We start from the raw sequence: 26,944 nt of genomic DNA on the forward strand, positions 1-26,944 counted from the left end.
GAAAAATACGGGGGCTGAACTGTATCCTCTAAGAGTGCTTCCATCTCTAACATTCCCGCTCTGGGGTGAGAAATGAGGGGGCTTTACCTGGGCTTTTGCCCCCTACGGGCCTTGGAGAATGGGGGAACACCGAGGAGCCTAGAACAGGGATTCCAGTCCCCAGGCCCCGGGGGGAGGATCCACTGTCCGTGCTGAGATGTTGTTTTCGCCCCGGGAGCTCTGGCCGCTGCAGCTAATTGAAAGCCGATTCGAGCTGAGTGCTCCCTAGGGCCCCAGAAAGGCGGAGGGGGAAGGGAGGAGAGTTCCGATCCCGGTCCCTCCTCTGCCCCGCCCCCATTCCGGCCACGCCCCTTCTCTTCTTCTCCCCCCCCCCTTCTCTTTTTCCCCATCCCTCCCCCACCCGCCCCCAGCCTCCACTGCTCCATTTAACACGTCCGCTTCAACCCACCCCTCCCTCTGGGTGCCTGGACTAGAAAGTGGGCGGGGCCTTAGAACCCCAACGTTGCCCAAGCCGTCTGGGGTCCCCAGTGGATGATTCTCTCCCTCCCTCTCATATCGGGAAGTTTTTGGGTTCGGCGTTATATAGAGCGGGTATTGAATCTCATCTGGAGGGAGAGTATGGACTATGAGGGCCAATGAACTTGGGGGAGGGTGCGGAGGAGGCAATACAGGTGCCCACTCCCGTCCTCTTCTCTCTCTTTCTTTTTCTCCCTCTTCTCCCCCTCTCCTCCACCCCTCCCACCTTTCTCCGCGCCGCGTGCCGCGTTACATAAGTGACTGCGGGCGCGCGGCCCCTGCGCTTCAGCCCCGCGCGGTTGCCATGGAGACGCAGCTCGGAGGTCTCTGCGGCTGAGACCCCCATAGCGGGGGGTTGGGCGGGGAGTTCGGACTGCGTCACTCAATACACCCACCCTCACGAGCCACCAGCCTTATTCTAAAGAAGGGAGGAAGTGGAGGGAGTGGACACCTCCCACTTCTTTTTGGCCCTTTGGTCCCATCCTTATAGGACTTGAAGGAAAAAAGACCCTATCCCATACGTCATTTGGCCCTGTCCTGAAGGGAAAGGAAGACTTAATGGGAATGAACAGCATTTCCTCACATTCGGCTGACCAGGTGCTAAGGAAATATGAGAGAATGAGACATTTTGCTACCCCCTCTCCCCTCCCCAATAAAAATCGGGCCAGTTGTCCTGTCCTTGGAAGAGAGGAGTGATCGAGAGACACCCTCCTTCCTCTTTCCATTGTTCTTGGTCTGAGAGGGAGAAGAGATATGAAGGAATAAAATATGTTGGCTCTGTTCCATGCATAACTGCTTTCCTTGAGGGGTCAGAGTGCCCCTCTCTCCTGGAACTTCAGCCCACCTGAGTCAGTGGTTAGTCACTGGAGGGAAGGTAGACCACATGGGAATGAGGATGCTCCAGAACCTCCTCAGAGACAGAGTTATGAAGCATAGGACTGTGAAGGCCCAGAATTTGGAAACCTTGTAAAGTGCCAAGAGGAAGCTCCATTTGGGCTAAGATGGGGTGATGAAGGAGAAAGTGGGAATTGAAATCATGTTAAGACTTCCAGAAGCTGCTCTCTGACATTCTCTGCTCCCTCTTCATCTTCCACTCGTTTTATTGGGAGAACGTCAGGGGCTTTGCATAGTGGAAAGAGCATCTGATTGAGAATCTGGTCATCTTAGTTGTAATCTAGCAGTTCTCCTACCAACCAGTTGTACACTTAGGCAAATCATATCACACGTCCAGAAGTTAAGGAATGAATGAATGATCTCTGAAACTCCATTCACTCCAAACTCCAAGGGTGAGGGAAAAAGGAAAAAAAAATCTTGTTTCAACCTCACACCCACAGCAATGGACTCTCTCATCACCTCACTTTCCTGTGGTGCAGGATTTGCATATTAGCTAAAGTTCGAAAACCATTTAATTTCAGGAGCCAGAAGACCTTAGTGTTAGTCATGGCTCTGAGATTAATTAACTATTTGACATTGGGTAAGTCACTTCCCCTCTCAAGGTTTCAGTGTTCCCACCTGTAAAATGAAGGGGATTGGGTTAGATGATTCATTCCACCCCTAACAACTTATTTTCTAACTTCTTAAATCCTCTTAGATTCTGCCTAACATATGTTAAAGAGTTCCTTTTGGCTCTAACATTCTATGTTCTATGCCCTCTCCTTACAAAGAAGATTTCTGGGATGTCAAGAAATGGGGCGGGAAGGGAAGATGTTGTTGACTTTGACCAGATAAACAGACATCTCAAGAATGAAAGAAATTAAAGATGTCTCTCTCTCTCTCTCATTGAGATTTAACCCCAGAGATCTTGGATCCTTAAGTCCCAGATGAAAAATTTAAGAGAACTGGAAAATTGGAAGAGAGCCAAAGTTTTTTAGGGATGGGTTCCCTCTTACTGAGAAGAGTCCCAGACATCAAACTGATTTGTACCAAAGTACTTACTTGGAAAAGGAGGGGGATAAGATAGAATGACCTACCAAATAAAGTCTCTAAGGGACCAAGTAATACAGTAGAATGTCCAGGTTATAACTGGTTCCTTACCCTCTATAATTTAGACAAGAATATATGTTCTCCCAGTCCATATTTATGGGGAATTGGAATATGAGGGGACCAGTCAGAACCAACATCACCTAGAGTTCTTTTCTTTCTTAATGCTTCTACAAAGTCCTAGAGGTTTCATGGTATAGATAATAAAGTTCTGGCTACACTTTGGAGCTAGGAAGTTGTTTAAGTCATGTTCAACTCTTCATGACCCTATTTAGGATTTGCTATTTCCTTTTCCATCTCATTTTCCAGATGAGAAAACTGAGGCAAACAGGATTAAATAACTTGTCCACAGTCACATACTAATATGTGTCTGAGGTTGAATTTGAATTCAGGATTTCCTGATTCTAGGCTCAGTGTTCTATCAATAGAGCCACAGAGCCAGCTGGCTACCCTTGCTAGGAAAATCTGGGTCCAAATCCTACCTAAAATACTTGTTACATATTTAACTCTAAAAAGGCATTGAAAATGTCTGGGACCCAGTAATCTAATCTGCAAAATGAAGGGATTGGACTTGATGGCATTTAAGATCTCTTCCAGATCCAATTCTTTGATCCCATAATCCTACTGTGATGCCTCATCATGGTGTAAAGGTGACCCTGGGTTCTTGAAGGCTTTGCCAGTAGAGCATAAGACCTGGCAGATTCTACCATGTTGGAAAGAGTTTGGTCTCATATTTGGCTTTCTGAGGGCTAAGTACAGTGCTAGTCGACTGGTCTCTCTGTGATGAATTCATAGCAATCCATAAAATCAAGACAAATCTAAAAAGCCCTAAGTCCTTTATGATTTTTCTACTTCTTTAGTGAACTGAGGGGAAATAATAATAATAATAGCAGTAATAATAAATATTAGCTCTTTTAAAATTGCAAAGTACCTTATAAATATCATTTTCTTTTATCCACACAACAACCCTGGAAGGTAAATGCTATTATTATTCTCATTTTGTAGATGAGGAAACTAAGGCAGACAAAGTTAAATGACTTGTCCAGGGTTACATAACTATTAAATATCTAGCAATAAAATAAATGTTCAAGCTGCAGCCTAATGACTCCTTGTTAAAGATTTATGTTGGACTAGAAAATCTCAGAGGTCTCTTCTAACTTTGAAGTTTTGGGAATCCAAGATTCTATAAAGGGGATGGAGATAGCTAGACACAATCTAGCCCCGATGGGAGAAAGATACAGAAGGGGTGGCATTCCACTAGATTTGTGGGCTGACTAGGAGATTTGGAGAAGGTAGAAGCAGGGAGTAAATGGAGGAGAGCTCCAGTGGGAATTAGTTGCTGTTAAGTGGCATAGAGGCTAGCACTTTGGACTTGGAGTCAGAAAAGTTTCTGTTTGGATTCTGCCTTACACACTTTCTAGCTGTGTGGACTTGGATGAAGCACTTAACATTAGTTCCCTCATCTGAAATGGATAATGACACATACCTCATAGAGTTGCGAGCATCAACTGAGACATGCTATGAACTTCAAAGAACTATACAACTTTCGTCGTTGTTGTTTATATCTGCTGGTTTCCCCACATCACCCTCTTCACCATCATACAGTACAGATGACTAGAAAAAGTTCTCCCTGTGGGATAGAGGTCTTTCTACTTAGTATTGATAAAATTTCTTTTTCCCCATTTACCTCATTTGCAACGTAGGTATAATAATCCAGTACCTTTGCCCTTCACAGAATTGTTTCTATGAGGAAAATTAATTATAAAATTAAAGAGATGTAAATGTATTGTGACTATTAGGAAGCACAGAGGCCTATGATTTAGACAATGTCACTGCCCACTGGGAGCTACTGGGATCCTCTAAGACAGGAGTTCTGAACCTTTTATGTATCCTGAATCACTTTTGACAGTCTGGTAAAATCTATTGACTCCTTAGAATAATATTTCTAAGTGCATGCAACACTTAGAATTAGAAATGGAACCAATTATATTAAAATGAGGTAATCATAATACATTTTTTAGAAGTTCATGAACAACAGGTTAAGAACTCCTGCTTTAGGACAAGGTTCAGAAGAGCTCTGAAAGGGTTCAGAAATAGCAGCAAGTGGAGTTCTGGGTACCATGTCCTGTCAGGTTATGACTTCTCTATGTCTTTACCTCAGGTGATGGCAACCCCAAGGAAAGCAGTCCCTTCATCAACAGCACTGACTCTGAAAAGGGCAAGGAATATGATGGCAAGAACATGGCTCTGTTTGAGGTAGGCAGGGGGCAACTAGGGTAAGGGTAGCATTTCTGGCTGGTCCTGGAGTAGGCGGGATTGCCTGCCATTGGCACTGGCTAAGGAAAAGCTGTCATTTCACTGTTCACCCACCTTCTACCTTTTCCTGGAGGACTGTGCTTCTATCTCTGTCTTTGTCACTCTCTTTTTGGTCCATTTATGGCCATTTCCCTTTATAACATGCTTTTTGTGCTTTGTTATCTTCATCTCTATGATTTCTTTGATTCTCCTCCCTTGGAATCCTCCCCAATGGTCTTTTCCCCATATCCTATCCCCCTTTCTGGTCCATCTTTCCATTCTTCCCTATTCCATCCTCATTTCTCCAGTTCTTCCTCTCTCTGCTGCCCTTTCCCAGGTTTCTTTTCCAATACCTCCCTTCCATTTTCCTGGTTCATATCCTAGCTTTCATTTTCTTTTACCCTTTCTACTTCTCTGAAGTTGCTTTTATAATCCTTATTTCTCCCACAGGAGGAGATGGACACCAGTCCCATGGTGTCATCCCTGCTTAGTGGCCTGGCCAATTATACCAATTTGCCACAAGGCAGCCGGGAACATGAGGAGGCTGAGAACAATGAAGGTGGCAAAAAGAAACCTGTGCAGGTGGGAGCAGATATAGTAGACTGGGGTCAGGGGAGGAGAGGCAAGGGACTGGAAATGGAGGAAGGGATGGGAGATGGAAAGAGGGCTGACAGATGGGAAATGGGAGGGAGGCTCAAATTCAATTTGGGTCTGATTTGGAGGGAGGAGGAATTACAATGGTATACAATGGGGGTGGTGGTGTCTGTAACGGAGTACTAAAACGTGGCTTAGAACAAAGGGCTGGCTAGGAAAACCAGAGGTTAAAGCTGGAAAGCTGTGGTAAGAAGTCAAGTTGACCAATATCTCTCTGCAGGCACCTCGGATGGGCACCTTCATGGGTGTGTACCTGCCCTGTCTGCAAAATATCTTTGGTGTCATCCTTTTTCTGAGGCTTACTTGGGTAGTGGGCATTGCAGGAATCATGGAATCTTTCTGCATGGTTTTTATCTGCTGCTCCTGTGTGAGTACCCCTTCCCAGACCTCCCCATACCCCTGACCCCCCATTCTCACTCAGAGAGGTCAGTGTGAGGACAAAGGGAACCAAGGAGAGGGTCTGAAGAAGGAATTCAGAGCTGGAACCAGAGCCGTACAATTTGCCACCTGCTCCTGTAGTGACTGATGCCTGGGAGGTATTAGGTGGGGGAGAAGAAAGCCCTTTCCCAGCTGGTACTAAAAAATATCTGAGTCTTATATATATATGTATATATATACATATATATATAAGACTCAGATATATATATATATATATATATATATATATATATATATGCCATCAGCCTGTGAACTCCCCCATAGTTACCAAGGCAAATTGAGTGGGCCTGCCCCTCCCCATCCCGCCCCCTTCCCTGTCCCCTTACTTAGGTTGCCCTGATGGAACTTCTCCCTACTCAGACTTCCTGGATGTTCACCATAATCTGTTTGCATTGGGATACACGAGGGGGGCTAAGAAGGGAATTGTAGGAGAACAGATGCCAATTGCTCCTAAACAGTCCCCTTTTCCTACTAAGAGATGGGCATAGTGAAGGCATTTATGGGACTCTGGAAGGCACCTGGGAGAATTGAGACAGCTATCATGTGGTGAAAGATCACTGTATTCCACTTCAGAGACCAAAGTGCAAATCCCACTCTGCTGATGATTAACCGTGTTACCTTACCCAAGTCAGTTCTGTTTTCTATGATTAAGTTTTCTTACCAGCAAAGTGGAAGCAACAGTACTGGCACTATTTTCATTACAGGTTTGTTATGAAATTTATAATGCATTCAGGATGCTTTTAAACAGTGAAGTATTACATTGTTAATATTATTATTATTATTATCTGTTGAGGAATGGGGCTTGTTAGCTGGATAAAAGGATGATTTCTCAGTAGAAGGGATCTCATGTAGGGGCGAGGGGCTAAGGAAGAATCGAGCCATTAAGACAGAAATAAGGGAGAGCTGATAATGGCAATATGAAGAATATAAACTACTGCTTTTCTTTCTCTGTCCACCTTTCCTTGCCCTATAGCGTTTCCCCAATTCTGATGTTCTTTGTGTCCACACAGACTATGCTGACCGCCATCTCCATGAGTGCCATTGCTACCAATGGTGTTGTGCCAGGTGTGGGAATGGGGCCCTTTTCTGTGGGTGGGCGGCAGGGTTTCTGCAGGGGTTGGGGTGGGTAATTACAGAGGGAGCTCATTGGTTATCTTTGGTTCTTTCTGGGCAGTGAAATAATGGGGGTCCTGGGGCTTTGAAAGGCATGTACCTTTGGGGTAGATGGGGGTAGTTATGAGGCCCTTGGAAAGAGTAATGGTCACTATGTTTTGGTTGGTATTGTTGGTGAATGGGCAGGACTCTTTCTGCACTTGTCTGGGGCCAGATTTGAATCCAGGTCTTCGTGGCTTCAGGCACTGGCTGGGAGCTCTCCTCTCTCATTTGTGCCTTTGGAGCCACTGGCTCATTCTTGGGGTGATTAGAAACCTGCTAATCTAGGGACCAACTGTCTCCTTAAGGCAGCCTGGGGCCTTTCTCCTAGGCATCTGCAGGGAGGTATGGCTCTAAGCCCTTCCCCTCCTATCCCTCCTCCATCCCATGATGGCCTTCTCTCCCCACAGCTGGTGGTTCCTACTACATGATCTCCCGGTCACTGGGCCCTGAGTTCGGGGGCGCTGTAGGCCTTTGCTTCTACCTTGGTACCACCTTTGCAGGAGCAATGTACATTCTGGGCACCATTGAGATCCTGTTGGTGAGTGGGGGCTGGAGTTTTGGGGGCTGCCATCAGTCTGATAATCAACAAACCTGTACTGAGAGCCCATAAAGGGGAGCACTGTGGGTAGTGGAAAGTCAGGGTCTGGGTGGCCAGCACAGGGAAAGCACCCATGTCATATGAGGGACTGAAGGTGTTTAGGGTAGAGAAGAGAAGTCTGAGGGAGGGCCATTATAACCCCTCTATTCGAAAGATCGCCCATGTAGAAAATTGGGTGATGCAGTGGAAGGAAACTAGAGAAGCAGATTTAGGATGTGTTCTCAGCATCACATTCTCTCACATTTAGAGCTGACCCAAAGCAGAATGAGTACTCCCTCTCTAGAGGTCTTCAAGCAAATTCTCACTTGTCTGAGATGTTGAGAAAATTCCTTTTCAAACAGGACTTGGATTATTTCATTTCAGGTTCTGTCCAATCCTGGGATTGTGGGTTTTAATCCCAGTCCTACCCCTCAGTCTTCTTATCTGTCAAATGGAATTAATAATTGTACTACCTACTTCATAGACTCCGAGTAAAATGCCAAATGTAAAGCACTATACAAATGTGAGGTATTACTATTGGGCAGTAACAAAGCTATAAAGATCTCTGCAAGATCTCTGCCTATCTTCAAAGAGCTTGCAGTCTAATTAAGGAGACAAGAGATGGAAAGATAAACCTGGGGAAGAAGAGACGGAAGGGGGAGTATGGTCTTGCTATATGTGCTCCTGTCGCCAGGCCAAGGCTAAAATATCATTAAAATACCACCAGACTAAAATGCCACTTTCATGATCAGGATGTCACAATGACTTGTCTTCAGGACAAAATCCAAACTCTTAACCTGGTATTCTAAGATCTTTCAAAAATCTTCTCCAAGGATCTTTCAGGTCCCTTTAGCTCTTGACAATCAGTGCTGTGAGTAGTCAAGAGAGGGAAAAAACACTCTCACAAAGGGGATAAGGAAAAGGTTCATTGAAAAGATATGGTTTAAGTTGGGCCTTGAAGACCAGGTAAGATCAGATATAGGGGGAACTGAATAGAATATTGCAAGGGGAAGAAAAATGTGGATCAAGTTTTCCAGGGAGATTGAGGACCACTCCAGCTGGAGCAAAGGATTTAGATGGGAATGTGGAGGGAGGTAAGCCTGGTGCAAGATTTTGGAAGGTGTTAAATGCCAGGCTAAGGAACTTGGATTTTATGCTATAGGCCCCAATAAGCAACTGAAGGTTTTTGAGCTGCAGAGTGAGAGATTTGTGAATTAGAATTAGGAAAAAATTATTCTGGATATGGTGTAAAGTGTAGGTTGCAGCGAAAGAAACTGAAGGTTGAGAGAGTGATTAGGAGACCACTAGGATGGTCCCTGGGTGCTGGCAATGGGAATAGAGAGAAAGAGCAAGATACAAGAGGGACTGAGGAGATAAAATTGGTGACACTTGGTGACTGAATCTGGGAAGAAGGAATTAAGAGATTTGCCAAAAGTTACTTGATGACTGAGAAGGCAATGAGAAGAAAAAAGAACTGAGGACAGAATGGTCCTTTCCCTCAAATAGACCAGATCACTCCCTTATAAGCAAAACTGAGAAAAAAAGAGCAAAGCAAAAACCATATTTCAGGTCAGTGGGGTGGGGTCTCATGGCCTTGTGGAAGTAGTCCAGCCATGACTGAACAGGATGGAGGCTGAAAGAAGTGCCCAGGGATTAGGGCAGTTGAGGTGATAATTGGAGCCAAAAAGTGGGTGTGGATGGTTTGGGGATTTAAAATCCTATGACAGGTAGAGGCTAAAGAAGGAAGGGTATCTCCTTCACTTCTCTTCTGCTCCTTCAGGCATACATATTTCCAGCCATGGCCATCTTCAAGGCGGAGGATGCGAGTGGAGAGGCAGCTGCTCTGCTGAACAACATGCGTGTGTATGGCACCTGTGTGCTCACATGTATGGCCACAGTTGTCTTCGTTGGGGTCAAATATGTCAACAAGTTTGCACTTGTCTTCCTGGGCTGTGTCATCCTCTCAATCCTTGCCATCTATGCGGGGGTCATCAAGTCTGCCTTTGACCCACCCAACTTCCCGTGAGTTGTTGCAGCATAGACTATGGGTTGCAAGAAAAAGCCAAAGATTGGGTGTTGGGAAGTCATTGTGGCACTTCCTGATTGTGTCATCTGGGACAAGTCACTTGGGCTTTTTGGGTCTCAGCTAGGAACTCTGCCAGCTCTCCAACCCCAGTCCTGGATTTCTAAGCTATAGATACCAGGACCCTCCTCCCCCACACGTTCTGGTTTGTATTCCCTGGCCAGTCTTCCCTGTTTCCTACTTTTCTGCCTTAACCCTTCTGTGGTATTGGTGCAGGATGAATTAATTAACCTCCTCTAGGAAAAGAACAAGTCTAGAGGCAGTGTGAGTGTCACAGAGGATTGTTAGTCTAGGAGCTAGAAGAACAACCCTGATTCTGTGATTTATTAGTTGTGTGAATCTAGACAAGCTTCTTCTCTATTTCATAGTTTTCTCATCTATAAAATGAGGTTAATAATACATATGCTATCTGCCTTGTGAAAAGGTTGTGAGGAATCAAATGAGATAATTACATAAATTATTTTATGGTGACAATGTGTTTTATGTTGTATAGATATGAATATAGTTTGCACTTTTCCCCAAATGTGCCTACTCTATGTCCGATTATCAGTATTATTTTCATTATAGGTTTAGATTTTTTCCTTTCAAAGAGATATTCTTATATGGGCATGGCCTATATTTTGGCACAGACCCTATTAAGACCAATAAGAAAAATGTGAGCTATTATGGCAAAGGCAGGATGGGATAGTGGAAATATCCCTAGATTTGGAGTCAAAAGATTTCACTTTAGAAGATCTAATGATGCTGGGGAAGATGTTTCTTTTCTTTGGCCCTCAGTGTCATTATACATAAAATGGAGAAAATATTTACTCTAACTATCTCATGGAGCTATGAGGAAAGTGCTTTGAAAAATATTAAAACTTAATTTATACTTAATATATTTAACATGTATTGGTCATCCTGCCATCTAGGGGAGGGAGTGGGGAGAAGGAGGGGAAAAATTGAAACAAAAGGTTTTGCAATTGTCAGTGCTGTAAAATTACCCATGCATATAACTTGTAAATAAAAAGCTATTTTAAAAAAAGAAAAAATATTAAAATTATAAAGAAATGTGAGTTGCTATTATCCTGGGAAAATTGCTCACTAAGTAGAGAATACAGGAGACTCAAGCCCTAGTTGTAAAAGGGCCCACGGGAAAATGTCCTTTTCCCCCAGTTTCCAGGTTAGGGTCCCTCTCTTCCTGCCCTATTAAGTCTCTCCCCCTTCTCCTTAGAATCTGCCTTTTGGGAAACCGCACGCTCTCACGACATGGCTTTGACATCTGTGCCAAGTTAGCCTGGGAGGGCAATGAGACGGTGACCACCAAGCTGTGGGGGCTGTTCTGCTCCTCCCGATTCCTCAACGCCACCTGTGATGAATACTTTACCCGTAACAATGTTACCGAGATCCAAGGCATCCCTGGCGCTGCCAGCGGCCTGATCAAAGGTATGAAAACAAAAGGGGTCAGAATCAAGGGGGAGATCGATGAGCTGGAGCAAATTATCCCAGGGGACAAGGGACAGGAGAGAGTGGGGAATATCGGGAGCCAAGAGGTTTTAAGGCAGATGTGGAACAGAGCAAAAAGCCCCTGCGGCTTTCTGCCTGAATTCACTCCTCACTATACTGCTTGTTCTCTTGGGGATTAGTGAGGGGAGAAGAGGAGAAAAGAGAAGGCAAGTTGTGGGAACCTCATTTTCTCACCTGTGAAATGTCATAACATTATTTACACAAATGTTTAGAATCATCTAGGTGCAATGGAAAGATCAGATCAGAACAGAAGTGTTCTAATGTGACAATGATTCTAAAATTTTGGGCCACTTATATCCACTCCATGAGGCTTAGTTTTTTCATTTGTAAGATGAGGACCACAAATGCTGTTTCCTTAGCTATAAAATATGGATATTTCACAAGATTGTTAAGATAGAGTTTTATGAATCTATTAGTGGTTTAGAAATGGGAGATATTATTATGAGTATATTATTATAGAATCAAGATTCAGTCTTTCTGTTTCATTTGAAACCTTAGGAGAATATAAAAGGGATCAGTTGAAAGATGGATAGAGTACTGGGTCTTGAGTCAGGAAGACCTGAACTCAAATCTGGCTTCTAATAATAGCTGTCCTGTGACCCTAGGCAAGTCACTTAAACCATGACTGCCTCAGTTTCATCATCTGTAAAATGGGAGATAGCAATAGCACCTACTATCAAGGATTGCTGTAAAGATCAAATGAGATAATTGTAAAATATTTAGCACAGTGCCTGGCACATAGTAGATGCTATATAAATGGTTATCTCCCCCATTAATCATCAAACATTTGTTAAACAAACACCTACTGTGTGCAAAGTGCAGTGTTTCCTGTTGGGAAAGAAGTAAAGATAAATAAGAAATGGTCTCTGGCCTAAAAGAATTTATAATATAGTAGAAAGGATAAAGCTTATTGCATACAGATAACTGAATTAGAATTACAATATAAGTAAGAATGTAAGACATATAAGCATGTAAATAACATGGCTATGAGACAGGTAAAGAAGAGAATGATTTCTTCTCCTTGATGGGGTTGTGATCAAAGAACTCTTTGAACCCATAAGAATGGATTCCTTGAAAGAAAAAGATTCTAGACTAGAAAACTATGGATCTCCCCTCTCCTCACACATGGCTTTGATTTTTTATCTGGAGTGTCCTGACCCTAATCCCCATCAGAATACCTTTCTCTTCACAGAAAACCTTTGGAGCTCTTACCTGACCAAAGGTGTGATCGTTGAGAAACATGGGATGCCTTCCATACCACTGCCTGAGGCAATTCCTCTTAACCTGGATCAGCCCTATGTCTTCAGTGACATGACCTCCTATTTCACCCTACTGGTCGGCATCTATTTCCCTTCAGTCACAGGTGAGGGGTAGGAGGGAGAAGCAGGAACTTGGGGGGAGGGAGATGGTGTGCTTGCATACATGTTCTATTCTCTGGATTGTCCCTTACTCTCTTGGTCCTGGCCCTGGTTCCAGCTATATTGTTCTGCCCACAGGAATAATGGCTGGTTCCAACCGTTCCGGGGATCTTCGAGATGCCCAGAAGTCCATCCCTACTGGGACCATCTTGGCTATTGCTACCACTTCTGCTGTCTGTATCCTTAGATTCACAAAACACCGGAGCTGAAAGGGACTTTAGACCACAGAATGCTAGATCAAGGTCTTAGAGGCTATCTGGTCTAATCTTTTCATTTGACATTGGAAGAAGAAAATGAGACCCATAAAAGAAAAAAAAAAAGCTTGTTTAGTATCAGACACTTTGTTGGTAGTTCTAGAACTAAAACCTATTTCTGACTGCAAGCCCTAGCCTGGTTAGGGGCAGCCCTGCTTTGTCCAGTACTCCAAAATCCCAAGCAGAATTGGTGGAGTAGAAGATGTGTGTGTGGTTGTTTGTTTGTGTGTGTGTGTGTGTGTGTGTGTGTGTGTGTGTGCTAGACCAGAAGCAGGACCTCCCATTTCTATGGACAGAACGGTACCTTTTTGTTATCCCTGATTCATTCTCCTTCATTCTGCAACCCAAAGACATCAGCTCTGTAGTCCTGTTCGGGGCCTGCATCGAGGGAGTCGTCTTGAGGGACAAGTAAGCAGGGGACGGAGTTTCTGGGAAGCCTCAGAAAGGAGGGGGGAGGAGGGACCGAAGGGAGAGCCTGGTATTGCTCTATGTGCACCTGTCATCAGACCATCACAGGCCCCAGACTAAAATGCCACTTTCCTGATCAGGAACCTACAATGACTACCGTCTTTACAACAAAATCCAAACTCTTCCCCTGGTATTCTAAGCCCTTTCACGATCTGCTCCAACCTTCTCTCCCTTGCCTCTTCAACATGAACCTTCTATACAACCAGGCTCACTGCCTCACAGTTGCCTGCCTTAGACATTGCTACCCATAGCTTTGCTTCTTTCTAGTCCCTCCCCCTCAATTACCCAAAATTTACCCCAAGTGAAATTCTCTCCCCCTTAAAGAAGTCTCCCTTGACTGCTGACAGTGCTATTTTTCTCATCTGGGCCCATAACACACATTCACTCAATCACTCAGCTCTTAATCCCCGCCTGTCATGGGTAATTCTCCAGGTGTTACACATGTATGCCACTTTGCTCCACAGATAGACTGAACTCCTGAAGGGCAGGGACCATGGGTTAGGATTCTCTGGATTCCCTATCACACTGACTTTAGGCTGGGCACATAGGATGCCCTCCTAGGAGTAAGAGATCATAGAACTTACATCTGTAGAGACACAAAAGATCCTTGAAAGATAAACACCTGTTATCTTAGACTGTGGGAGGGCCTGAGCAGGGCCAAGTGGGTACCATTCATGTTGGTGGAGCCCTTGCCCAAGAGATGTCTTTTCCCAGGTTTGGTGAAGCAGTGAATGGGAACCTGGTGGTGGGTACCCTGGCTTGGCCCTCCCCATGGGTCATCGTCATCGGCTCCTTCTTCTCCACTTGTGGTGCTGGGCTGCAGAGTCTCACAGGAGCCCCTCGCCTCCTGCAGGCCATCTCCCGGGACGGCATTGTGCCCTTCTTGAGGGTCAGTGGCAAGTGATTTGGGAGGGATGTGGAGGGGTGTGTGTGGTGTAGAAAGTAAAGGAGGGATGTGTTACATCTGGGTACGCAGAACTCATGGGCAGTATCACCTTTGGGGGTAATATCATCTCTAGGGCAAATCAAGGTGATTCTGAGCTTCAGACTTATCTGCATTGAAGCCTGCTCATATCTGCTGGATGCAGCTGGACAGCTAAACAGGGACTGGGGTGGCGGGAAAAGGAAGTGGCTCCCCAGCTATTGTTGGTGTGTAAGACCTGAGGTTTATAAATATAGACCTTGCCTCTACAGACCTTGTTCTCTGTGGGTCTGTAGAGACCCTGTAGTCCCTAGATAGTAGTGACTGTGTAATTTAGCCCTTACAGGTTGCTCCAGGCTACACTCTTCTAAATCCCCGCCTCCCCAAGTCCTATTTTCCCTAGGTATTTCTCTGTATTCCATAATTTTAGTGCCTTCCTATTTCCTGGAAATAATCCTAGGGTTCCCCTCCCCATAGCTTGGATATCTCATGCTCCTAGAGGTGGCCTCGGGCCTTCTCATACCCACTAAAGACTTCAAATCAAACACATCCCAAACGCCTAGCAGCATGTACTGGGTCAATTATTCTTGCTGGAGATGACCCACGTCTCTCATCTGCACACCTTAGGGATGGTCCTGTAGCTAGGAAGGATTGCTGCCCAGGGGACTCTCAGGGAGGAGATGGATTGGGATAGTATCTAATTTGTTTCTCCAATCCATTCCCACCCCAGAGTCTCTGCTTTCCTAGATTTTAGGATTAAGGGAAAGAGATGGAAGATCCTATTTTCTCTGTGCCAGTATTAACATGATTGTTATTCTGCCCTCAGGTCTTTGGCCACGGCAAAGCCAATGGGGAGCCAACATGGGCTCTGCTCCTGACTGCCTGCATCTGCGAGATTGGCATTCTTATTGCCTCCCTAGATGAGGTCGCCCCTATTCTCTCCATGTGGGTCTCTCTTCTTCTTCTCCCTCATTATCTCACTTTGGGTGCCCTTTCATTTATCTCCGTGTAACTCTCTTTTCCCCCTTACTGTTGAAGCAGGTTCACTTTCCTTTCCATTTTTCATGTAAATGCTTTTGATGCTATTTTAAAAATATTGTTGTCATTTCCCAATTGCCCCTTTCCTGAACAGAACCTTACTTTATAACAAATAAACACAATCAAGTAAAGGATATTGCTCCCTCCTCCACACTTTCCACGTGGACTCCCTTCTCCCTATTATTTCCATGTTGATCTTTTCCCCTTCTGTTTCCTCCATGTGGAGTTTCCCATTCATCTTTCTCTGTGAATCCTGATGCGATAATCAGCATGACCTCATTGCCTTTTCAATACACCTAAAGATTGCTCCCCTTTACCACAAATTCTAAGAGGGCAACCATATTATTCCATTTTACTAGAATTTTATTGCATTGCTCAAAAGAAGTTAGAACTTAAGTCCATAATCCCTTTTTGGCTCCTGCCCCCCACTCTCTTGACAACTCCCTACCCATTTTTTGAGTTTCAGTTTCCATGTTTTTCTTAAGTTTCCAAATCTTTGTCCCATTGCTTTTGTGTTTTGTCTTCTTCATTAATTTCTCCATAGAATTACAGAATGTTAAATCTAGGAATGATTTTTAAAACTCACCTAATCCAACCCTCTTCCTTTTACAAAGGAGAAAACTGAAGAAAAAATGACTTGTCCAAGATCACACAGAGGGCTTTGTGGCATGCCTAGGCTAAAATCCAGGTCTCCTGGTTCCCAGGTCAAGACTATCTCCTTTGAATCAAAATGCCTCAGTGGTGCAGTTTCTGTCTCTGTGCCTGTCATTAAGAGGTACAAGGGATATTAGAGCCTGTTCCATACCGGAAGAGTCTGATCCATACCTGGACAAGAATCCATTCTACAAATCCAGTGTTTTCTAGAATCCATCAATAAGGGGGGAACACCACTCTTTTTCCAGTGGGCCCATCCCACTTTGGGATGACTCTTAATTGTTAGAAAATTTTCTCTTAAATGAGTTGAAATCTGCAATTCCCCCCCAGCTCTGATCTCTAAAAACAAGCCGTTCTCTGTCTTTTTGTCTTCATGCTCTTTCTCTGTTCCAGGTTCTTTCTGATGTGCTACATGTTTGTGAACTTGGCCTGCGCAGTGCAGACACTTCTGAGGACACCTAACTGGAGGCCCCGATTCCGCTACTATCACTGGTGTGCACTCTGGGCCTGCCTGGGCTCGCAAATCCCTATGCTCCACATAGAGCCCCCTCCTTGTCTGCTAGCTCTAGAATTCTCCAACAAGAAGAGAAAGTTTCTGAAGGACTCGATGCTCCAAGGACAGGGTTTTTCTTATTGTTTTTACCTATTGACTCTTCTGTAGCCTGATTTCTTTCTTGTAAATCTTCTGGTCAGTTTTTAAAAAATTGCCTCAGTGCCTCTTACCAGCTGGGATATCTGGGAGACACCATTCCTTAATTCTTTCTTATTTTCTCTTGTCTTTGTGCTTCCTCCACACTACCTGCCTTCTTGATTGGCAGAACTGGAGGGGCAGCTGGCTCCTGCCTCAACTCAAGCAAAGCTGTTATTGGCTGAGGGGGAGGTCTGTCTGGGAAAAATTGTTCCTAAGATACACAAGAAATCTCAGCAGCAGACCTGAAACCAGGCAATAGATTAGTAGAATAGATATGTGGAAGAAAAGAATTCTGCCTATTTGTTTTTACCACTTTAAGAGCTAGTTTCATTTTGACATTTTAATCACTGGGAAAGAGAGTTAGGAAAGAGATCTTTGGAGGAGACAATTCTGTTTCTATCCCTCTTTCCCATGATGAAAATGTTCAAATGAAACTAGCTCTTAAAGTGATAAAATAGGCTGAGTTCTACTGTTCTTCAAAATTCTGTCAATTAACCTGAACTATAACATTATTTCACCAAGATATACATATGGCGAAGGGACATATAAATTTCCCCCCAGAGATAAAAACCTTGGACTTCCCTAAGGTCCCTCTTATTCACTAGAAAAGGTTTAGGATTTGTGTCCCAGAGTTCTAAATTCTCCCTACCTGTCCCATAGCATCCAGAAATGGCCATGGAATCTTGACCATCATATTTTATGAGGTGGGACATTTCAGCCCTTCATTGTCCTTAGGTATAGCCCCTGCTCAGGGAATCAGTAGGTTAGTGAGGGCAAAATTTACTCCCTTACCCTGTTCTTTCAGGACACTCTCCTTCCTGGGCATGAGCCTCTGCTTGGCCCTCATGTTCATATGCTCCTGGTATTATGCTCTGGTTGCCATGCTCATTGCCGGTCTTATCTACAAATACATTGAATACCGAGGGTGAGTAATAGCTGGAGTTTGGGATGAGGGAAGGGAGAAGGAAAAGGAATTAGAAGATTTGGGGGTGATAGAGGGAATTGGGATGGCTTTGGAGCAAAAGAAGAAAATGGATGAAATTGGAAGTATGGGAAATGAGGAATGTTGGGGAAGAGGGTATTTGGTGAGGGGAAATGGTAGAAGAAATGGATAGGTTTGGATTGGAAAAGAGGAATAATGAGATGATCCCTCCCTCCCTCTATTCCTCCCTCTTTCCCCTTCCAAGCCCTCTTTCCCCCTCCATCCCTCCCTTGCTTCCTCCCTCCCAATTTCCCCCCCCTTTCCCCCTCCATCTTTTCCTTGCTTCCTTCCTCCCTATCTTCCTTCTTTCCCTCCCTTCCTCTTTTAGTGCTATTCGGATAATTTGAGGTTAAAGATCTCAGTCCCCAAACCTCTATACCCTGAATTCCGAGAATTATAGGTCTACCAGGTCCCCTTGATTCCTGTCTTTCTGTACCTCCATTAACCTTAGGGCAGAGAAAGAGTGGGGTGATGGAATTAGAGGACTATCCCTCAGTGCTGCTCGATATGCCCTGTTGCGATTGGAAGAAGGGCCTCCCCACACCAAAAATTGGAGGTGAGTAGGAGGGATGCGGGGTGAGGGAGAAAGCTCCTTGAACCTGACCCTTCAGACCTGTTCTACTTATTCTGACATCTATCCTACTCCATTCCTATTCAATAAGTCCTTTTCAAAGAATTTTCCATGCTTGGAGAACTGACTAACCCTGAAGCTAAGTAGATTTTTACTTTTTCACATGTTCCCAAGGCTTTCTTCCCCACTTCCAACCGGATAGATATGACAGGATTATCAGTGACTCACTGAATGTTAGAGATGCAAGGAATCTAAGAACAGAATATTTTATTATCCTTTTATGTTACTCCTGAGAAAAATGAAGTTGAGGTAAGAAGTCAGTCATTGAGGTAACTAGCATTAATTAAGGATTTACTGATGTGTCTTAGGAGCCAAATGATATGTTTGAAGTAAGCACCAAATGTTGAGATAAATTGATGTAGGCACCAAATGTTGAAGTTTGGTCATGTGAATAATTCAAAATGGCTGTTCTCTTTGGCAAAAAGTAGGTTTATTTAGGAGAAGAGGTTACAGACAAATGAAGAGGTACAATAGACACCAGGAATGGCAAATATGAAATGGATATGGGAGAACACATAATAAGGAAAGGAGTTTTTAATAATTAACAGTGGAAAAGACAAGTTTCCTAGTGGAACTCACAATTAACCAGGAGAAAGGGAGTACCCTATGAGGGTGGAGTATGCCCTTACCTGGCAGACTAAATCCTAAAAGGAATTTAGCACCCTAAAAGAGGTAGTTAACTATAAGAAGGAGAAAGATACCATGAGGCATGGGGGAAGGGTGAGGGGAAAGACACAATGAGGCAGAAAGTTTCAGTCAGAAAGACTGACCCAAAAGACATTCAGCAAAGATGGCATGAGCCACGCATATGTAGGGGAAGTTTTACCTTAGGGATTTGACATAATTCGGATTTCTGACCAGATATAGCAAGATGGGGCTACCCATAACCTCCACAGAGAGTGGGACTATAACATTAAACTCAACACTGCCTCTCAATCTAGGCCCCAATTGCTTGTGCTTGTTCGAGTGGACCAGGACCAGAATGTGGTGCACCCACAGCTCCTCTCATTGACTTCACAACTCAAGGCTGGGAAAGGTCTGACCATTGTGGGCTCTGTGCTGGAGGGCACCTTCTTGGATAATCATCCCCAGGCGCAGAGGGCAGAAGAGGTATTAAAGTATCATTGGATTGAAAGTTGAAAGGTCTCTAAAGATTAGCTTGTTATATTCCCACCAAGAGATTATTGTAATGTAAAAACTAGAAGAAACCTTAGAGAAATGATCTAATTTCTTGAATTTTGTATAGGAGAAAACCAAAGCCTAGATTGAGGGAAGAGACCAGCCTGAGAAGGCAAATTAGAACCAGAAATTGAATCTAGGTCCTCTGACTAAAAATCCAGTCCTCTTTCCACTTTCCTTACTCCACTTTCTCCAGAATAGCATCATGGGATGTTAACGTCAGAAGGGACCTTAGAGATAATCCAGTCCAATTTCTTCATTTTTGCAAGTGAAGATACTAGAAACTAGAATGATTTGTTCAAGGTCACAAAGTTAGACCTACTGATTGCTGCAGGTCTGGGACTTTTCCCATCAAACCAGTGAGCTCACAAGTTTAGAAGTCCACTAGGAATGAGAGCCCCCACCATTCTCAGGGATGAGGCTTGAAGTGGAGAAGACAAATTACATAAGGAAGGATGGAATCTATAGGGACTCTGGTTCCTTATGTAGCCTGAAAGCTTTGACTATTGCTCCTCTGACCTGTGGCATTCATCTGTCAGCAAGACTAAGGAAGCTAGAGCTAAAGGCTTCAACTGCTTCTGATTCTACTTTTTGTTCACTGTGTCTCTTCTGATCTACCCAAGTCTATTCGTCGGCTGATGGAGGCTGAAAAAGTGAAAGGGTTCTGCCAGGTGGTGATATCTTCCAACCTTCGGGATGGGGTGTCACACCTCATCCAGTCGGGGGGACTTGGGGGCCTACAGCATAACACTGTGCTAGTTGGCTGGCCCCGGAACTGGCGCCAGAAGGAGGACCACCAGACCTGGAGGAACTTCATTGGTAAGGAGGCCTGTTGGAGGACACTAGGAGTGGGGTTTGCTGCAGGGACCTGTGTCAGGGAGGAACACAAAGCCTGTTTTTTGGGGGACCAGCTCTATTTCTGTCTGTTGTTATCTGTTTCTCTCTTTAAGACTGTCTTTTGGTTCCTGTCTATGTCTTCTCTCTCTGCTTATTTCTATCTCTGTCTCTATCCCCAATTTCCTGACTCTGTCTCTGACTTCCTTTGTATGTCCTCTGTCTCCATGTCTATCTCTGCTCCTGTTTTTCTCTGCTTGCCTCCTCCTGTCTTCCTGCTTCTACTGCTGTGTCTCTTTAAGACAGTATGGCATAGAAGATAAGGTGCTGGATTTGAGGGCTAGGAGAACTGAGTTCAGATCTTACCACTAACACTCCATCAAGGCAACCTTCAGTTTCTTTATATGTAAAATGAGAACGATGACTGTAGTACTAATCTCACAGGACAATTGTGAGGTTTTAACTGGATAAGGCATGCTTCTCAAACCTTAAAGTGCAATATAAATGTCTGTTATTCTTCTTTCTCTTGCCTTTCTATCTTTGTCTCTGTGCCTCAAAGAATGATTTACAAGGCACAGTGGATATGGGATATACTAGGCTGAAGGCAAAAATAGTTCACAGATGATCACAATGATCCTGTTTATCATTCTTTGCAAAGGGCTTTTATCTCTCATTTTAGCCTTACAACAATCTTTTAGGGCAGGGATTATTATTTCCATTTATTATAAGAAGAAATTGAGGTACTGGGTTAACTGTTTTGCTCAAGGCCATAGAATAAATGATGGACTTGGAAGTGGAACTCCAGGTTTCTGACCCTGAGTTTGTGCTCAGGTTAAGCAGGCTCCAAGGAAACAGTAGTCAGTATTGTCCCATGTGGAGGGGCAGGTAGCCATCCATGGGATTCAGAGATGTTCAGCCTCAGAGCCCCAGGTCTGAGGTCCACCTTGATATTGTCATCTCAGAGCTGGTTCGGGAGACCACAGCCGGACACCTGGCCTTGCTTGTCACCAAGAATGTATCCATGTTCCCTGGGAATCCTGAGCGCTTTTCTGAGGGCAGCATCGATGTCTGGTGGATTGTGCATGATGGTGGAATGCTCATGCTACTGCCTTTCCTGTTGAAGCATCACAAGGTGTGTGTTTATGACAGAAAGGTGGGGAGTGCTGGGGTACAGAAGAAGGAGTGATATGTGGGGGCTGGAAACTGGGTTAGGCAGTGAGGCAGAGAATTTGGAAAGTGAAACAAAAACATTTCAAAGGAGGGGAAGCTGAGGCTCTCCTTCCTTCAGTCATAGCTCCACTCTGCTTCCAGGTGTCCAGAGATCTCCTGAGGACTCCTCCTTGAAAAGTAGCTCATAAACATATAGCTAGTCATAGAAATTTGGAACTGGAAAGGGCCTCAGAGTATAAAATTTCCAAACTAGAAGAGACCATCGATAGAATGTCCATGCTGAAAGGCAACCTCTAGTGTAGTCCAAATACCTCTTTTTACAGACAAGAAAGCTGAGGTTCAGTAACGCTCAAATTAAAGTGATTTATCCAGATAACTGTAACAGGGTGTGTCTAATTAAAGTGTGTGGCAGAGCCAGGACTAGAGTCTTTTAACTCTAGTTCTTTGTTCTTTCTACTAATCCAAAGTGCCCATCCAAAGAATCCCAGAGAGAATGTTTAACCGAGAGTAATGGAGCTACAATGGAGGAATTTTAGGCATAAATCAGAGAAATCGTTTTGGTTAGGTGGGATCAAGTGATGTGGGGGCTTGGGCATTTCTTCCAATGTCTCTCATTGTCTCTGAATCATGTCTCCTCAATCCCCATCCCCCACCTCCAGGTCTGGCGCAAGTGCAAGATGCGCATCTTCACTGTGGCCCAGATGGATGACAACAGCATTCAGATGAAGAAGGACCTGACAACTTTCCTTTACCACCTTCGAATTACGGCAGAGGTGGAGGTGGTAGAGATGGTGAGACAGTCCCCCTTGTTGACCCTCTCACCCAGATGATTCCTCGGGTAGTCCCTTCTTCCATTAGCCTGTGGCTTCTGACCTTTCCCCTATATATTATCTAACCCATACACCTTTCTTCCTTCCTGATTCATTCATTCTTCGATCTGTTCATTCATTCATCTGTTTATTCATTTCATTTCAGTTCATTCATTTCATTTCATTCATTTACCCATTCATTCATCCACTCATCTATCCACCTACTCATTCAATTGCCTATTCATTCATTCATTTTTTCATTCATAGCCATTTCTTCAATCAAACTTGTGTTTATTTATATATTCATTTAACAAGTGCCTACTATGTGCCTAACATTTTTTATAGGTTCTGAGAATAAGAAGGATTTGCATTTTGTCTAGGGCAAGAATCAGCAGCCTTTTAAGGGAGTGAAGATATTTTTGTTATTCTTAGAATATAACTTTTGGGAGAATTTTGAGGATATATGTGTGTTTGTATAATCAATCAATAAGTAGGTATTAGGTATTTACTATGTGATGGGTATTGTGATAAGTACTAAGGATTATCAAGAACAAGCAAAAACATTCCTTACTCTCAAGGAACTTATATTCTAATGGAGAAGAAAACATATAAGTTAATACACACAAGATAAATAAAGAATAAATGAAAAGTAGCCTTAGAAAGAAAGACATTAGCAACTGTGGGACCTCCCAGAAGAGATGGTTCTTGAGCTGAGTTCTAAGGAAAGTGAGATGTTATAAAAATCTGAGGTGAGGAAGGAGATCATTCCAGGGACTGAGGATAGCTAGGACAAAAGCAGAAATAGAAGATGGAAAGTTGTGTGTGAAGAGCAAGTAAGTAAACATAGCTGAAGTGCATAGTGCATGAGAGAAGTAGTGTTTTAAAATATTATAAAGATAGGAAAGGAGTAGATTATGAAAAGCTTTAAATGTCAAACAGAAGAGTTTACATTTGATCTTAGATCTAGAGTGAACCCTTGGAGTTTATTGAATGCTCTGTGTGTGTGTAACAGAGAGAGAGAGAGAGAGAGAGACAGGTAGAGAGAGACAGAGACAGAGAGAAAGAGAAAGAAATAGAGACACACACAGAGAGACAGAGACAGAGAGAGAAATAGAGAGAGACACACACACACAGAGGCAGAGAGAGACAGAGAGACATATACAAAAGAGAGAGAGAGAGAAAGAGAGACAGAGATAGAGACAGAGAGAGAGCATGCTTGCTAGATCTGTGCTTTAGTAAAAATTACTTTGGCAGCTTTAAGGTCCATTAGAGGCATGAGTCCAATTAGAAGACCATTGCTTGCAACATTCCAGATGAAAGGTGATAAGGACTATAAAGCTATCTTGTATAAACAATCAATATATATTTCATATATAATGTTTATGCCATCTGTATTTTGCTCATCCGTTTTTCTTATTTTTATTTAATTTATATAATATAGTATGATAGAAAGATTAGATAATAATTTGTCTCCAGAAAGTATCTCATTAGAATGGCTTTGAGTGTGGCTTAGGAGCTGGAGAGGGTGCTCTGGGGAGCTTCTCTAGCCCTTTCCACAAGGATATTAGTACAATGAGTTTATTAGATTAGCTAATTTTCACCTTGGAAGGTTAGAAAAGCTTGGCAGTTTAGAAATGCAGTTTAGAATATGGATCATGCATGATGGTGATATAGAGGATGGGAGGTGGAGGGAAGATGGGTAGCAGGAAGCTGTATAGAGGGTGGGAGTGCCTAATTTAGTCAACATTTCAGGAGAGGATTTCCCAGTGGGAGTTGTCTTTGTGCTTTGGGAACCAAGTATGCTTATGCTGGTGGTGGTGGGGCGGGTGGAGAGGTAGGGTGAATCATGAGAGCTTTAGGACTTTCCCCCTCTCCTCAAATGTTAATAATGATCTATTGTTCCTTTTACTGAGATTCATTAATGAAATCAGTCAGAGTACAGGTACAGACTCATTCTTTATCTGGCTGAAAGAGCCTCTTCTGGGACTAACAGGGATACTTATTATTCAGGAGCCTCCACTACAGATACCTGTATCTGAAGATTCATGAGGGGGTAATCCTTAATCCAGAAAAGAGGGAAATCCAGGGAGGGAAGGTGATGCTGAATCCAAAAGAATGAAATTCTAATGGGGGTAACTTTAGTCATATGTTGAAGACATGTTTTAAGGTAAAATGAAAACAGGGTTCCCTTGTGTCTTGAAATCATGCCTTACAAGTGGCTCTTTTGCCCAGGAACAGGTGTTCTATTAAAAGAGCAGCAAAGACACAGTTGCTTCCACCAAGGTCTCTCCCATCCTCACCAAAACCAATGAAAGATTCTTCTAGTGTACTATAAGTGTGTGTGTGTGTATTTTTTATGAGGAGAAGAGCAGCAGGGACTTGATCCCTCCATATGCTCTGCCCAAGAACCTAGTTCTCATCTTCATCTCCATCTTTGTCTTTCCTTTTGTATTGTTCGGCAGCATGAGAGTGACATCTCTGCCTATACCTATGAGAAGACATTGGTGATGGAACAACGATCACAGATACTCAAGCAAATGCATCTGACCAAGAATGAGAGAGAGCGAGAGGTGAGGAGGTGGAGCTGGGCCCATTAATATGGCCAGAACCATTCTGAGAGGCACTAGGACCACTATTGTGCCTTTTTCTCCTTGTTGCCCTTTGATGTCATCAACCTTTTGTATAGTTCTAAAAATTCTAGACTCCCAAATTTCTCTAGGTTTCTCTACTACTACTCACATTTAAATATTCCCAATACTTGCTGGTTTTGACATTGGGCATGTACAGTAAGCAAAGTTGACCTGAACAATTGAACAGTCACAGAAGGTGTCAAGACTGGTTTGGATTCTAGGTAGCCTTGGCATATGGGATGTTGGACAGCAGGTTCTCAAGGTGTGAGTTATGAAGTGCTAGTATTTGACTCAATAACTGGATCATTTTGGAGTATGAATGTAGGGTCCTACTGGAGTGGCTGATGGGAGTGCCCAATGTTTATGGGCATTGGGTCTCTCTGGGCTGCTAGTGATTTTTGTGTAATTTGTTTCCCAATGTATTTAGAATAATTCTTGAATGTGAGTAATGGGTTGAATGAGGAATTTAAGGATATTGGTGCTAGTTTTTTTTTTGAGTTTGAGGACTGAGCCCTTAGTATATAAACATATCTTTGGTTAATCACCAGATCCAGAGCATCACAGATGAGTCCCGCGGCTCCATCCGGAGAAAGAACCCTGCTAATACTCGCCTTCGGCTCAATGTCCCTGAGGAGTCTGCAGGAGACAGTGAAGAGAAGCCAGAAGAGGAGGTAAGGAGAGGAGAGGTAGCAGGAGGCAGACCTTATAAAGTGTGGTAGGAGGGTCACCTATCCCCCCATCTCCAACTAGGTGCAGCTGATCCATGACCAAAGTGCACCTAGCTTCCCTAGCAGCTCTCCATCTCCTGGGGAGGAGCCTGAAGGAGGAGAGGCTGCTCCTGAGAAGGTGCATCTCACTTGGACTAAAGACAAGGTTGTGGCTGAGAAAAACAAAGGACCCAGCCCAGTCTCCACCGAGGGAATCAAGGATTTCTTCAGCATGAAGCCGTATGGACAAGTCTGGGAATCTGGGAGGGGGAACAAGTTTCAGGGACTTAGGGGAGGGTTGCCTCACTCTTCTTAAGTTTCACTCTTAAGAAAGAGTGCTGGTTTTGGAGTCAGGAGCACTGAGTTCAAAGACTGGCTGTGTGACCATGGAAAAGTCACAATCTTTCTGAGATTCAATTTCCTCACTTTTAAAAAGGCGTTGTTGCGAGGCAAACGCTCTGTACAATTTAAAGTGCTATAAAGATGTGAGTTGCTAAGGAGTCAGTTAAGGCAAAGAGCTGCTGAAGACAGAAAATCTAGTGTTTGGGGATTCATTTTTTTCAACTGAAGAAGCCAAGCCTACATTCTTCTCAAGGCTGGGGCTGGTGGCTTATTTTCTCCCTGACTCTGTTCTGACTTCTTTCCTTCTTCCCTTCTTTCTCTTCCTCCTTTTTTTGTGTGCTGCCTGAAGTGAGTGGGAGAATCTGTAAGTTCTGAGAGCCCTTTCCTCTTTCTTTTTTTGACTGGTCAGGGTCCTTGCCCCCCCCCAACCATTCTAACGCCCAAAGTGCCCGACTGCGCCTCTCCTGGAGACCCCCTCTCTCTAGGGCACCCAACCTGAGTGCCTGTGCCCTAGACCCTCTTACCCTAACTGTGAGGGATCCTAACTCCCCTGACTCTGGGGGTTGGGTGGGAAGATCCCTTCCTCTTTCCGTCTGTATCATACACCGATGCCCGGTATCCTCAGGAACCAGTCCAACGTGAGACGAATGCACACAGCAGTGAGGCTGAATGAGGCCATCGTTAAGAAATCACAAGATGCGAAGCTGGTGCTTCTCAATATGCCGGGACCTCCGCGTAACCGCAAGGGCGACGAGAACTGTATCCTGTGACCAAAGAGGGCCAGGGTGCTGGTTTGGGAGGCTGGGCCGGGGCCTCGGGGATCGACAAGGGATTGGTTGGTTCTTGCGGGGTCTGTCCTCAGGGATGCTCATCGCAGTTGCCTTCAGTTCCCCGCCGCCGGGGCAAAGGGTTTCAGCACCACGGACAGAGCCGGGGCCGCTCGCAGTAAGCCCCGGCGACCCCTGGCGGGCAGGAGCGACACCTGTTCTCTCCCACAACTGGAGGAGAGCC

General features: G+C 44.1%; 1 protein-coding gene across 2 annotated transcripts in view; it reads left to right on the forward strand.

The window, feature by feature from the left end:
* SLC12A5 (solute carrier family 12 member 5) overlaps positions 1–26,944 on the forward strand; it is a 41,418-nt gene that overhangs the window by 11,878 nt on the left and 2,596 nt on the right. For both annotated transcript variants that reach the window (XM_031954585.1, XM_031954584.1), the window contains exons 2-25: positions 4,658–4,752; positions 5,242–5,373; positions 5,666–5,812; positions 6,894–6,948; positions 7,446–7,576; positions 9,396–9,637; positions 10,912–11,123; positions 12,397–12,567; positions 12,701–12,799; positions 13,227–13,284; positions 14,059–14,233; positions 15,093–15,211; positions 16,352–16,450; positions 17,455–17,574; positions 18,083–18,187; positions 19,204–19,372; positions 20,065–20,260; positions 21,238–21,407; positions 22,105–22,236; positions 24,717–24,824; positions 25,433–25,555; positions 25,635–25,831; positions 26,283–26,297; positions 26,559–26,692. In XM_031954585.1, coding sequence (XP_031810445.1) covers positions 4,658–4,752; positions 5,242–5,373; positions 5,666–5,812; positions 6,894–6,948; positions 7,446–7,576; positions 9,396–9,637; positions 10,912–11,123; positions 12,397–12,567; positions 12,701–12,799; positions 13,227–13,284; positions 14,059–14,233; positions 15,093–15,211; positions 16,352–16,450; positions 17,455–17,574; positions 18,083–18,187; positions 19,204–19,372; positions 20,065–20,260; positions 21,238–21,407; positions 22,105–22,236; positions 24,717–24,824; positions 25,433–25,555; positions 25,635–25,831; positions 26,283–26,297; positions 26,559–26,692 — 3,204 coding nt within the window. The remainder of the gene's footprint in view (positions 1–4,657; positions 4,753–5,241; positions 5,374–5,665; positions 5,813–6,893; positions 6,949–7,445; positions 7,577–9,395; positions 9,638–10,911; positions 11,124–12,396; positions 12,568–12,700; positions 12,800–13,226; positions 13,285–14,058; positions 14,234–15,092; positions 15,212–16,351; positions 16,451–17,454; positions 17,575–18,082; positions 18,188–19,203; positions 19,373–20,064; positions 20,261–21,237; positions 21,408–22,104; positions 22,237–24,716; positions 24,825–25,432; positions 25,556–25,634; positions 25,832–26,282; positions 26,298–26,558; positions 26,693–26,944) is intronic.

Source organism: Sarcophilus harrisii, chromosome 2, assembly GCF_902635505.1.
Source record: "Sarcophilus harrisii chromosome 2, mSarHar1.11, whole genome shotgun sequence".
Lineage (NCBI taxonomy): Eukaryota > Metazoa > Chordata > Mammalia > Dasyuromorphia > Dasyuridae > Sarcophilus > Sarcophilus harrisii.